At 50.8% G+C, this 12746-nt stretch overlaps 1 protein-coding gene across 3 annotated transcripts in view; it reads right to left on the bottom strand.

Annotated features, from left to right (window-relative positions):
- EFCAB6 (EF-hand calcium binding domain 6) overlaps nucleotides 1–12746 on the bottom strand; it is a 229542-nt gene that overhangs the window by 54412 nt on the left and 162384 nt on the right. For all 3 annotated transcript variants that reach the window (XM_044227789.1, XM_044227791.1, XM_044227790.1), the window contains exons 22-23: nucleotides 9051–9147; nucleotides 4797–4915 (exon numbers count right to left, since the gene is read on the bottom strand). In XM_044227789.1, coding sequence (XP_044083724.1) covers nucleotides 4797–4915; nucleotides 9051–9147 — 216 coding nt within the window. The remainder of the gene's footprint in view (nucleotides 1–4796; nucleotides 4916–9050; nucleotides 9148–12746) is intronic.

Raw genomic sequence — 12746 nt, 5'->3', positions numbered from 1 at the left:
CTCCCCAGCAAGGGGTGGTCTGGCCTTGAATAAAGCCTCCTCCGGGCTCTGGGCCTCTGCTCGCTGGGATGCCCGCCCTCCACCTCGGGCTAAGGGCTGTTTATCAAGACTCAGTTCAGGTCTCGCATCTCCCAGGGTTGTCAGGGGAAGGGGGATCCCCTCCCTAAACACCAGTCCAGCTCCCACCACCCGCGCCATTGTGTTCCATGCTTACCCTCCCCGCCGAGCTGCAAGCAGCCTACGAGTGGGGGCTGCCTCGTTTCTGGAAACCCAGCCTCCAGCACAAGGCCTGCCACTTAGAAAGTTTCAAGAAATTCCTGCTTCGTGATTGCTTGGATGAATGAAGGAATGAATGAATCCACTTCCATCTTGTAATTCATTCTTAGCAGTTTCTCCAGAACCACAGCAAACACCCGCTCCCGAAATCTCAGTCCTCCCAGCTCCTGATTGGGCTTCCGCGAGCAGGTTCCCTTTCACACCAGCCTCCTCCAGGCTGGAACATTTTGTTCCTTTCATCCTTGATAAGCCAGCCTACGTCCTGGCTCACTTCACACCCCACCGATCGGGCGCTTCTCGATCTGTCCAGCGCCTGTGCGGTGATCGGGGGGCTGCAGGGAAGCCCCAGACAGCGGGCGGGAGGGTGTCCCTTTGGGGCCGAAACCCACCCAAGCCCATGCAATCCTACAGCTCTGTAGACGCCCCCGCAGGGCTCAATGAAACCACAAGCTAGAAGCTGGCCGGCCCCCCAAAACCATCACTTGGAAGAGAATTGCCCAGAAGAGCTGGTAAATGCTGTGGACGCTGGGTGAGTGAGAAACAGAACGTCGGTTTGCTGAGCCACGGAGCTGGGGGGCTGAAGTCATTAATTTCCTTCCACAGCACAGACCAGACCCTCCAGACTACTCTAGATGCTCTAGAACAGTGTGCTTCACAGGTGCTTAATCAACGTGGAGTGGATAACGGACGCTATCTTTTCTTCTTGTCTGCATTCTACACTTTACTCTAGTTTTTAATTTGTATTTTCGAAAGGGCAGAATGGTATTTGTCTACCCACTTCCCCCTCTCTATTCTGGGGGGGACTTTCCTGTTCTGACAAGCAGACTCCTTGGGCTGGCAGCGTGTGTCACATGGGTCCCAGCTGCCCACGACTTCCATGTGTCCCCAAATGCCCCTCCCACTGTTAGGGCCACTGGAGGAGGCTCCTGGTGCGTGACAGCCCCCGGGCTGGCCGGCAGCCTCTCGGCAGCTCAGCACCTCCTGCTCCGCAGGGCAGGGGTGGATGTGGGGTGTGGAACGGGGCGAGGCAGCTGCCGTCACCAGCTGACACGGGCTGGCTGAGAGGCACAGGCCAGGAGGGTGAAGAGGGGTGAAGACCACTGGCTGAGATCATCACATCCTGCACAGAGAACGGGGGAAGGCCTTACCACCAGGTCACCATTTATCCTGTCTGCCGAGAATGTCACGGGTGCTTCGCTGGTTGTCCTTTCTTTCCCTTTATGCTTTTCTGGATTTTCCGAGACTTCTAAAATGAGTATGCGTTCATATCACAGTTAGAAAGGAATTTCTAGGGCGCCTGGGTGGCTCAGTGGGTTAAGCCGCTGCCTTCGGCTCAGGTCATGATCTCAGGGTCCTGGGATCGAGGCCCGCATCGGGCTCTCTGCTCAGCAGGGAGCCTGCTTCCTCCTCTCTCTCTGCCTACTTGTGATCTCTCTCTGTCAAATAAATAAATAAAATCTTAAAAAAAAAAAAAGAAAGGAATTTCTAATCTATATGATCTCTTTGCTGCCAGTTTTTATGCTTCTGTATGCCAGGTAGTCTGCCTCTACCGTTTGGTCTCCATCGCCCTCCTATCTGAGAGATGACTGAAGCCCAGAGAAGGCGAGCCACTGGCCACCCGTCACACAGCTCGGGGTGGCCATGGGACCAGGTGCAGTTCTTGTTCGGAGCACGGCCCTCGGCCCACTAGGCCACCGCCGGTTCTCTTCCCGGGTTCTGCGGGAGCATCTTGATCTCACATAACCTCCCCTTCCAGGCTGCAAAAGGCCTATTTGCTCTTCCTAAATCTCTCTCGCACCTGTCACTTCCCTCCCAGTCCTCCCCGCATTGCCAGGAAAGCTCAGCACTTCTCATTTGGACCAGTGACAGAGTCCCTAACTCATCTCTGTGCCTCCCATCCAGCCCCCTGTAGGTCGTCCTCCCCACTACGGCCAGAGCGATCTTTCTAGGACACAGGCCTGTGTGGGTCTTTCCCTATTAAACACCTGGCTTTGGCATAGGGTCCCCACACTGTCCTGCCCTTCGTGATTTGGATCAGCAGACGTACGGCCTGCAATCCTGCCCACCCGAGCCACCTGCACCCTGGGCACCCGGTTATTCTGCAGTCGTGGAATGTGACACCCTCTGTTGCCCATCAGCAGAGACGTTCCTCTGGTGACTCTCAACCCTACGCTCATCCTTCCGCACATCTTCTGAGTGACTCCCCCAGCGGTTCGCAGGGAGCTGTGCCGGTCAGAAGGCAGGAAGAGGGCCGCTCTGGTTACTTCCACAACCTTCTGTGGCTGTGGCCATGGCTGCTTCTCTGCACATGGCTGAGCTTCCAGCAGATTCTGAGGCTGCGCGGGGGTGGAGGCATCTTCCTGACCTCCAAGAAAGACCCTGTTTCTCTTTTGCCCTTCAGTCCCGGGTTGGGGAGCAGTTTCCTGATCTCTGGGTGACCCGCCCCCCTCCACACTGTGTGAGCCCACTGGGGCAGCAGCCTCTGGGCTCTGAGTAAGCCCACATTCCTCCTTCAGACTTCTGCCCTCTGACATCTGTATCAGTCACTGTATTCAGCCCTGCTTGGCCAGAGATGGTAGAGTGGTTTCTGCTTTCCCGCCTAGATCCTGGTATGACCATTCCTGAAGCTTCTTCTGTTTTGAATATCCCTCTCCCTTCTTCCATGAAGGTAATTCCACATGTGACAGATGCCATCATGGGTTTCCCTGTCATTGTTTGTTTTTTTTGCTCCAGGACACACATCCACACAGCTCTCCCAGAATCCCTTGCAGGTGGGAGCAGCCACGTGAAGGAACTCTGGCCGACAGAACGTCGGCAAGGTGATGGCCTCATTTCTAGGCCTGGTCTCTACAAGGCTGACCACATGGTCCTCTGTGCTCTTTCTCTTTCTCTGCTGGCAGACACAGAAGATCCAGGGGTGGGTGGGACTCCTGGCCCCTGAACGATTTGAGGGCAGACCCCCTCCCCCAACACTGACACCCACACTAGGTGGAGACATCGTTATCAGGACAAGCCCCTGAGATGTCGGCCCCATTTGTTCCTGCAGCTAGCCTGCCCTGACCAACTCACCGCTCAGACAAATTGAGCAGAGCAGAGTGAGGCACAGAGACACTAACTTCGCAGAGGCCACACAGCTCTAAGGACGGAGGCAGGAGCCATGACCACATACCTGGTGGCAGAGCTCTCCCTCTCCACCCCTCACCATCCACGGGGTACAGGCGGCTGAACAAATGCAGATAAAATTCTGACCTCACATAGTTTTCAGCATGGGCAGACATTTGTACATTTAATAATGTCCAAAAAATGAATAAAGAACCCCGGAACCATTCCAACCTCGCTCCTACCGTGACAGCTTCCTTCTCCTCCCACTTTTATCTCCCATGGTCCCTCCTCTGGCATTTGTCCCAGGTGACACTGTGCCCCAGCATCTGGGTTACTGCTTGTGTCCCCCCGATGGGTCCCTATCGGGACCAGTCACCTTTCATCATCCAAAAAGCCTAGAGTGAGAGGTCCATCCATGTGTCCGTGTACCCCAATCTTTTGGTTACTCAGTGGGACCTACTCATTTCATGTACTGAAAGGGAATATGAATAAGGAGCCTAAACTGGCCCTGTGTTGGAGCTGATCTAAAAAAATAAGGATTCTGTAAGAACTTCAAGTTGCTTTTCTAAATTAGACACAAAACAGCCCACCTAATTCTAAACTCGGCCAACGTTTCAGCCTTCCACTTTGAACAGATGAAAAGCTAAAAAATTACATGAGCTGCTTGGTGAGTCTGGCCCTGAGAGGCTGTATGCTACGGTGCGCCGTCCTGGGGGAAGGCAGGCGGCGGCGAACACATCATGGAGACATCATCAAAGACGGATCCGGAACTTGGAAATGGACCGCATTGTTAGCGCACCTTGAAACTCAGACATCTACATGGGGAATATTGCGACTGGGGGCCTAATTCAGGACCAGCTAAATCTAAAATTCATTTTGAAAAATGTAACCAGTATTAGATATTATGTCCAGTTTAAGACACCCTCGGGAAACTTCTCCAAGTTGCCAAATGTTTGGTTATTTTCTCTCAACAAATTACTTATCTAGAAAACAGTTGTGCGACATTGATTTCCATCTTTGGGCAATGGGCAGAGATGGTTTCTCCCCTTACCCACTGCGACTCTGTCTGCTGCGCTAGTTGTATTAGAATAGAGTCTTTGGCGAGTGACTTAGTTTTTTAAAACGATGCAGGTTTGGACTTGAACTTCCTGTTCCCTGCAAATGCCAACCTCTCCAGTCTGGTATCCATGACGAATGTTTTACCCCGATTCTCCATGGTCCTAAAGACCAGCCTCTTGACCAAGGCTGCTTTCTCGAGGGAGCAAGGACACAGGACAGACACAACCCAGTGAAACCTTTCCAGGCCCCGCATCGCACCCCCAAGCGGCATGCCAGGAGGGGGCTCCGTCTGCCGCAGCCAGCAACCTGGGGCTGGGGCTGGCAGGGTTGCGGGGGCCGAACCTGCAGATTCCACTTACCGCATCCAGAGCTTTTCAAATTCCCTCGGTGTTAGGGGAATATCAAAACCATAGAGCGCGTTCTTTACGTCCCGCCGCCGAAGAATGCCGTTGCCCTCATTATCAGTTTCTATAAAATTCTAGAACATGACAAGACAACATTTAGTAACATATAAAACATGTTCATGGCACTCTAGAGGATTGCCAGGAGTCAATATCTCAAGCAATCTAAGCTATTTCTCTCCCCACCTACCTGCTTCATTACTTTTTTATCAAAGTTCCAGACACCTTGGCCATTCCTGTGGAGGAGGTAACACAGCAAAATACACACCAGTATCACATACTGGAAGGGGCTTGTTTCTGGGTAATGAGTGGTCTCAGGTGTGTGGTCAGGATTCTTCTCCTGACCAATGACTGGGGTTCAAAACTACTAGAAAGAAGGGTCAAGCAGTGCCTGGGAAGTTAGACTGTAGCCCTCCGGCCCTAAGGGGGGATAAGGCGTGTGAGACCCCAGCTGTTCCAGCTTTTTTAATGTCGCCGAGGGGAGCAAAATGTATCTGGGGATTGTTTGGCCATTTAAGAGAGCCACAGACTAGAGGTGACGTGTGGAACTTGGCACTGACTTAAATTGTTTGCACGTAAGAGCTCATCTGACACTCCTCGTGACAACGCTGTAGAGTCAGGGTTAGGATTGGGGTTCGGGTTTCAGAAAATAATACTTACAATAGCATCAAAACTAGAAAGTCCTAAGAACAAATCTTACCAATGATTGCAAAACTGCCACACAGGAAAGTCTAAAAACTTTATTGAATGATATTAAAAATACCAAAATAAATGGAGATATACTATGAGCACAAACTGGAGAGGCTCGAAATTATAAAGACATCGTTTCTTTCCCAATGAATTTCCCATAAGTTTTGTTCCTTTGTGCAACTTGACAAACGGATTCATAAACTCTTCAAGAACAAGGAGGAGGTGCTTGCCTGCCAGCTGATTAAAACGTGTTACTGAGTTATGGTGACTGCAGGGACCTGGTGTTGGTGCCAAGACAGACAGAATGACCAGTGGAAGAGTGATGACCCAGAGACACCCACGGGCCTTGATGCAGGACGGTGGTGATGCCATAGGTCAGGGAGGGAAAAGATGGGCTTTAAGGGGCTAGGCAGCTGGGTCTCCCTATGGAAGAGTGGAAGCAGAGGCATGCCGCCCCACACACAGGAGACAGGTGGTGTGGATTTCAAGACCACGATTGAACGGCTGCCCTGGAAAGCTGCTAGAAGGACATCTTCACAACTTTGGGTGGGACACAGTTTCTTGGACGAGACCTACATGGACATGTTAATGCATCTGACTACCTCAAAAAGAAGAGCTTATATTTGCTGAGAGATACTGTATGAGAAAGGCGGAAACACAAAACACACCCTGGGAGAAGACATTTGCATCACGTATCACTTATCCCAGACCAGGAGCCGAACTGTCGTACGAGTTCCTGTTGACCGATGAGAAATAACCAGACAAGCCAGTGTGAAGACTTACAAGCAGGCACTTGACAGAGAAAGGAAATCAGACTCAGGAATAGAGGAGAAGGTGTTCATTCTCATCAGTGACCCCATTAGTAACCCGCACTTGCTACTCAGCGTTGCAGTGAACTACTGTCACGCATCCAGTGTGGAGGAGAAAAGAAAGTCTGACGGTACCAGGTGCCATCACAGGAGAGCAGAGTAGCTGGGACCGAAGTCAATGGCCCACAGAGCTGAAGCTAGTCACCGTCTTGGCCCTTGACCCAGAGCGGGCTGCACCGTCTCAGACGTGGACAGTGTTCTCCGCCTTCATCTGGATGGTGGGTACGTGGTGGGACACAGCTTGGGATACATGTTACCGTCAACGTACCTAAACTGTGCATGTACATTACTATTATGTGTATTACAACATACATACACTACGTGTGTTCGTGTATATTATACACACAAATATACACATGCTATATATAATCTGTATTCTAGTCCACTGTACATGTAATATGTATTGTTATACATATAGTATGTATTCTAGTCCACTGTAGAGTCACAACTTAAAAAACAAGCTTGAAAACAAGCCACTGCAATCGTAATTTACACCATTCCTTCGTGCCCTTCTTGGTGCTTATACCTCTGTCTCTTGGGGACCATGTCCTTTGTTGGTCACTGTGTCTTTAATATCCTGCAACTGTGTATCCTGTGCATCCTTAATTCATAATAATGTTTGCTGAAGAACTCAGTGAACTTGTTTTCCAAACCCACTTCCATGGGAAGGAGCCCATGAGGCCGCCCAGAATGGGACGATGGCTGTGTGCATCCAAGTGCTCGGCCGGAGGCATCCTTGGCCCAGCCTGGCTGGGCGGCTCGCCGGGGCCCATAGCTCCCTTCCGCTGCAGGGGTGCGCTAGGGCCGGGTCCCCCCCCACCAACTCACCACCAGGCAGCTGTTGTGAAGGCCACTAGTCTTAGTAGCTATGTGTCACTGAACTTTCTGCAGGTTCAGAATTCAGAACGAGTGCCTTCAGAGCTTTATTCAAAATAAAGCAAGAGTGGGCGGAGCCATCCGATAGGCGACCATTGGGACACGTAGCGCCAGTCAGTCCTGCGGGGTCTGGGCGAGGTGTGGGGACGGGCAGGACGCCTGACTCCCAACACAGCAGCCCCCCCCACCCCTTCGCAGCTGCTCTGATTGCTCTTCCTCTGCCACCTGCCGAGTCCTCCTCCCTCCCCACACTTCCGCCAGGCCCAGTTCTCTAGAAGAGACAGACCTGAGGCTTCTGGTTTAGCAGCAGAGCACTCCGGGGTCCCCTCGCCTCCTCTGAACGCACTGGGGTGCCATAGAGCGTCAAGGATAAAGATGACCTTGAGAACACACAGGATTCAAGATGTGGAGAGGCGAGTGCAGAGGACCTGCTCGCAGCCGTGGACACAGCGACAGCGAGAGGGTTGGGGGTTGGGGGGATCCCCAGCCCAGGCCAGGGCAGGCCCAGGCAGGGAGCAGAGGAGGCCACACAGAGCCATCCTAGAGCTGGCGGGGGAAGCATTTCAGGAAGGATGGATGCCAGAAGACGGAAACAAAGACCTCTATGGCCCTCTGGTCGCACCCCAGCATCCCCAGAGCACCGCCTGCTTTGTTAATTAGCTGCCTGTGCTCCTTGACTGCCACCTGCCCTGGCCGGTGAGACCTTTGTTACCACCGAACCCCTGGCACAAACCCATGCTGCTTAATCGAAGTGGGGCAGGGTGCGGAGAGAGAGAGCAGCGGAGGGCGGAGGGCATGTGATAAGGGAGGGAGAAAGAAGGGACAGAGGTAGCGGGGAGGAGAAGAGAGGCAGGCCGAGAGAAGCTGATGAGAAGGCGTGGCGAATGGTGTCACACAGGGTTCTCTGCCCTCTCCCAGCTGGCATGTCTGTGTAGCCGCAGCTCACAGCCCAAGCTGGCCCTTCATTCCCAGAGGAAGACTCTAGAAGGCCAGCCCTGCCCAGTGGGCGTGCGAGAACTCGTTCCATGTGACTTGCACCCTGGGCCGCTGCACAGTCAACTCTGAGCACAGAGGACTGGGGAAAGGCAGCCCAGGGGCGGCCCAGGACTGACAGGACAGGACATCCTGTTGTGCACAGACCTTGCGAGAGACAAACACAGAACAGAAAGGACCAAATGAAGCAAAGTGGAGGCATTCTTCACAACAACGTGAAGATACCTCCATTGTGTGGTTTTAAAGATGGTCCCCAACGTGAAGCTATTGTGTCCTTGCTGCGTTACGAAAGGAGGACCCCACACTCCAGACGTGGGGTGAACCCAGTCCTGCATGCTCGGTTCTACTGTCTTGGGGGTGCAGCTGCCGTTAGGTCAAGCTGTTGTCTCGACACCACATCAGTGTGCGCGATGCCCGTCAAGGGTGCGCACCTTCAAAACGTGCTTCCTATAATTGTGGAACGTGGGAAGAAATACCACTTAAAGATGCATATTTTGAACTGTGTAAATATAATATGACAGTGTCATTTCTTTTTAATTTTTAATTCATATCAAACCTGAGATAAAGCTAGGAATTTCTGTCCATGTAACTCTAATAATTAGTCATTTTTCTAAACACCAGTTGACCTTGAATGTGAGAATTTATTTTAGAAAAGTATTTTAAGAAGAGCAGAAGTCACTGATTGGGTATACAAAGACTGGATCGAAACAGCTTGATCATCCCGGTGATCTGGGAACACTGAAATACATTTCCTTTCCTTTTAAGGAAATAATCATTTTCTTACCTTAGATAAGTCTGACCATCTGGTTTTTGCTTTGGTAACAAGATACTGATGAGCCTGTTCACAAGCTAGTTCTGAATCTGCGACCTTCTGTTTTGGTCTTAAAAGAAAAAAAAAATAAATAACTGTGTTTAAATTTAATGGACTCATTAATCTCCCAAGGGGTTCCCCATCCGCGTTCGTTTCAAAGACACCGCTGAAGTCTGTGATTTCACATCTGGTCTAACTTAATTCTTAAAATACAGTCTCATTTCCCCAGCTGTATGTTAGGGAAGTCTTCTTAAATTTTATAAGTCCTTGTTTATTTTCAGATAAATGCTGCTCAACTTTTTGTGCAGCTCACAAAACAAACAGGGCTCATTTATTCTCTGAAGGAGAAAAAAAACCCCACAATAGAATAGTAAGTATCTCCAGAAGAAAACAGCTAAAAACTTTTATTTCTGAACTCACACGCTGAGATGACTGGCACGCAAACTTCAGGAACGATGCGGGCGGATTTGCCTATTACTCCGTCCCAGCTGCTGTGCACAGGTTGGGTTTAGGGTACATAAAATGATCAAAATTCTGTTTATTTCCTTACAGAATGATGGACACAGAAGACACTGTAATAAACACCTGGTGCTTACCACGGGGGCTAGGCCATGGTGAGGGGCGATGGGGGCTGTGGCTGGAGAAACTTGAAATGCCTTGAATTCTTCCACTAAGGATAGGGTGTATGGAAACCTATAAAATCTTTCCCGACTTATTCCTCTGTAATTGTTTTGCTCCTGGGGACACCTCTCACTCCATTTCTGGGCACCCGAGCTTTCTGCACCCACATCTGCCCTTGAAATACTCCCCTTGCAGATGCGAGAGCACCAGGTACATTCCTCCAGCAAGACGGGCCGTGAAGACATCACCCCGACGGTTTCCTGAAATGGGTCCCCATCTGAGGCCGCGCCTGGAGCCCACACTTACGCATGGGCCCATCGGGTGATGAGCGCATCTTGCCCGAGAGTGGGTAAGAGGGACACCTGACTGAGGCATCCAGCCCCTCACAGAAATTTCTCCTTACGGGGCCCAGGAAAACCAGTGCGGGGACAGACCACAAAGAAGCTCCATGTAGACCCTTTAAACAAGTATTATTTCTGCTTCCGCAAAAGAACTGACTCTAAGAAATAAGGTCTAAAGTCAACCGCCACGCGAATGCAGGCATTTGTGTGCTCCAAATGACGGATGTCAAAGGTTTATGTAATCCCCAAAGAAGGGTGGCTTTGAACATGACCGTCTGGGTGACACTCAGGTCGTCAGCGCCATGAGGGTTTCTGGGGTAATGATGGTCACCGTGAGCTCAGGGACGGGTGGGGGCTGAGCACTGCCAGTCTGGTGACCCGCGGGATCTTGAGATTTCCCGGCAATGCCAGCATTACCATCCCACTTTGCAAAAGAGGAAGCCGTCGTTTAGAGACGTTAAATAATTTGCCAAAACCACACACAGCCGGTGCCGGGGGCCAATCAGTCTCAGGTCTCTGACACCACGTCACTACCAGTTTTGCTTCCATCTGAAGCTACAGGTTTGGTGCTCTTTTAACTTCACTCTTTGTAGGACAAGATCCACTAAATATTACTTTTTTTTAAAAAGTAGTCTCCATGTCCAGCATGGAGCCCAATGTGGGGCTTGAACTCACAACGCTGGGATCAAGAGCAGAGCTGAGATCAAGAGTTGGATGCTTAACCAAAGGAGCCACCAGGAGCCCCCAAATATTACATTACACAGAGGTGAGGGCCACCTTTGGTTTTTATGCACTGGGAGTCTTCTTGCCACTGAGCATTTCTGTCTCAGCAAACGCAGCACTGCCAGCGTGCTACTGAGGCGCCCAGGCTGGAGAAGCGGAGCCTGCGGCTTCCTCCCACCAACCAAGGCTCTCCTGGAAGCGCCACTCTGTCCTGCATTTCGCAAACAGATGGCAAACCAGGTCACGGCAGCTAGAATCAACAGAGCAAGCAGTACTGAGTGCTCGGCCTGGCTTCTCCTTCCAGTCCCTTCGAAGAAATGCTGCTGCTCCCTGACAGCTGTTCTGGACCACTCCTCCCATTCCTTGACGATCTACAGTGCCCTGCACCTGCTAGTCACCAGGTTCATTGGTGGCTGTGATCATCCTGGAAACCTACACCGGGATATTGATCTGGGTACCACAGAGAAAGGGTCTTATTTTAATTACATCAGCTGTGAATTACATACACAGTGACTCCCCCTGTTTGGCAAACACCAAGTTCTGGCATTTACTCAGTCGGCAGGGTACCGAGGACCAGCAGCAGAGTGGGTGGGGTCTCTTCCCTCTTCCTTAGTTACCATTTGAACGGACCAAATGGAATGGGCCCAGTTTCATTCTCCCCCCTGGGCAAATGCCGGCTCATGGGTGCCCATGGGTAAACCAGGCGAGCACACCCCCCTTTATTGAAGCCCTCACCCCAGGCTTTAAATTCACCAGTTACTTCTTTATTGCTGAATCCAGGGGTCTTTGCTGTTCCACATGTCACTGTTAATAATGATCTCTCCCCCTCTGGCTGCCTTCAACATGTTGCTCTTTAAATGACACCATGGTGGGGGTTGGGGGACACCTGCCCTGGGCCCAGGCAAATGTGTTCCTTAAGTCAGTGTGACTTTTCCCTCCCTCCCTGACTCCCTCCACCCTTGACCACTCCTCTCCTTCCATCGCAAAGTTTATTCTCTCTTCTGAAAGGTCATCCCTTCTCATGTCCCCAACCGCCCCTTGATGCCATTTACCCACATGTCTGTACCGCTAGTGCTATAACATCACCTGCTTTTCTGTTCCATCTCTCTCCAACTGCCTACCGGACTTCACAGAATCATGGAATTTCAAGGGTAGAAAGGGATCCAAAGGTCGACCAGTAGTTCACCACTAAAGGTTTTAGAAGGTTGATGGGATTATGTTGCATATTCACAATTATTGCTTAAAAGAGCTGTAGGTCCAGATGATGAGTATTCCCCTGCCTTCACCTTTAGACTCCTTTTAAATGCAACCTGCACCCAGAGGTCTCACCTAAACTCCCCCCAAAGGATGCAGATTCTATGTCTGCAAAGTCAATGTACCTACACGGATCTCACTATCTAAATGCATATCCAAACAGCCCCCACCAACCTGATTTCTCTTCTAGGCCATTAGTCTTGATTATTTTCTTAGGGACCCATGCTCAAACCAGGAACTCCTATGATTTTCCCCATCCTTTTCTCCCCTGTCCCATTTTATATACCAGTCTCCTCTAGAGAGATCAGAAGGTTTTTCTGTGGCCTTTTCCAAAGCTATTGGTTTCCACTCCTATTCCCTGGCTCTTTAGATCCTGATAGGAAGATACAGTCTTCCTATTAGCCAGTCTGTCAGACACAAATATATATGAACTCCTACTATGTGCTTTTCTAGGTCCTACAAACACACTGACCAACAATATGGACATAGCCAACATCCTCAAGGAGCTCATGCTGCAATGGTGGGAACTTATAACACACATGGGAAAATGAATAAATCAGATAACTACAGATACTTCACCCATCTCAAGATGGGTGAGAGGGGAATCTTCAGCGAGGAAGGCCAGGGAGCAGCTCTTTGAGGCATGAGTGATGAAGAGGCAGCTGTGTGATCTCAGGGACTAGCACTCTAGGCAGGTCAGGAGTCCTGAGATGTGCCTCTGGTCCCAGTT

Source organism: Neovison vison, chromosome 12 (genome assembly GCF_020171115.1).
Source record: "Neovison vison isolate M4711 chromosome 12, ASM_NN_V1, whole genome shotgun sequence".
In the NCBI taxonomy this organism is placed as follows: Eukaryota; Metazoa; Chordata; class Mammalia; order Carnivora; family Mustelidae; genus Neogale; species Neogale vison.
Note: the sequence above shows the minus strand (reverse complement) of the source record. Positions and strands in the feature narration are given on the sequence as shown.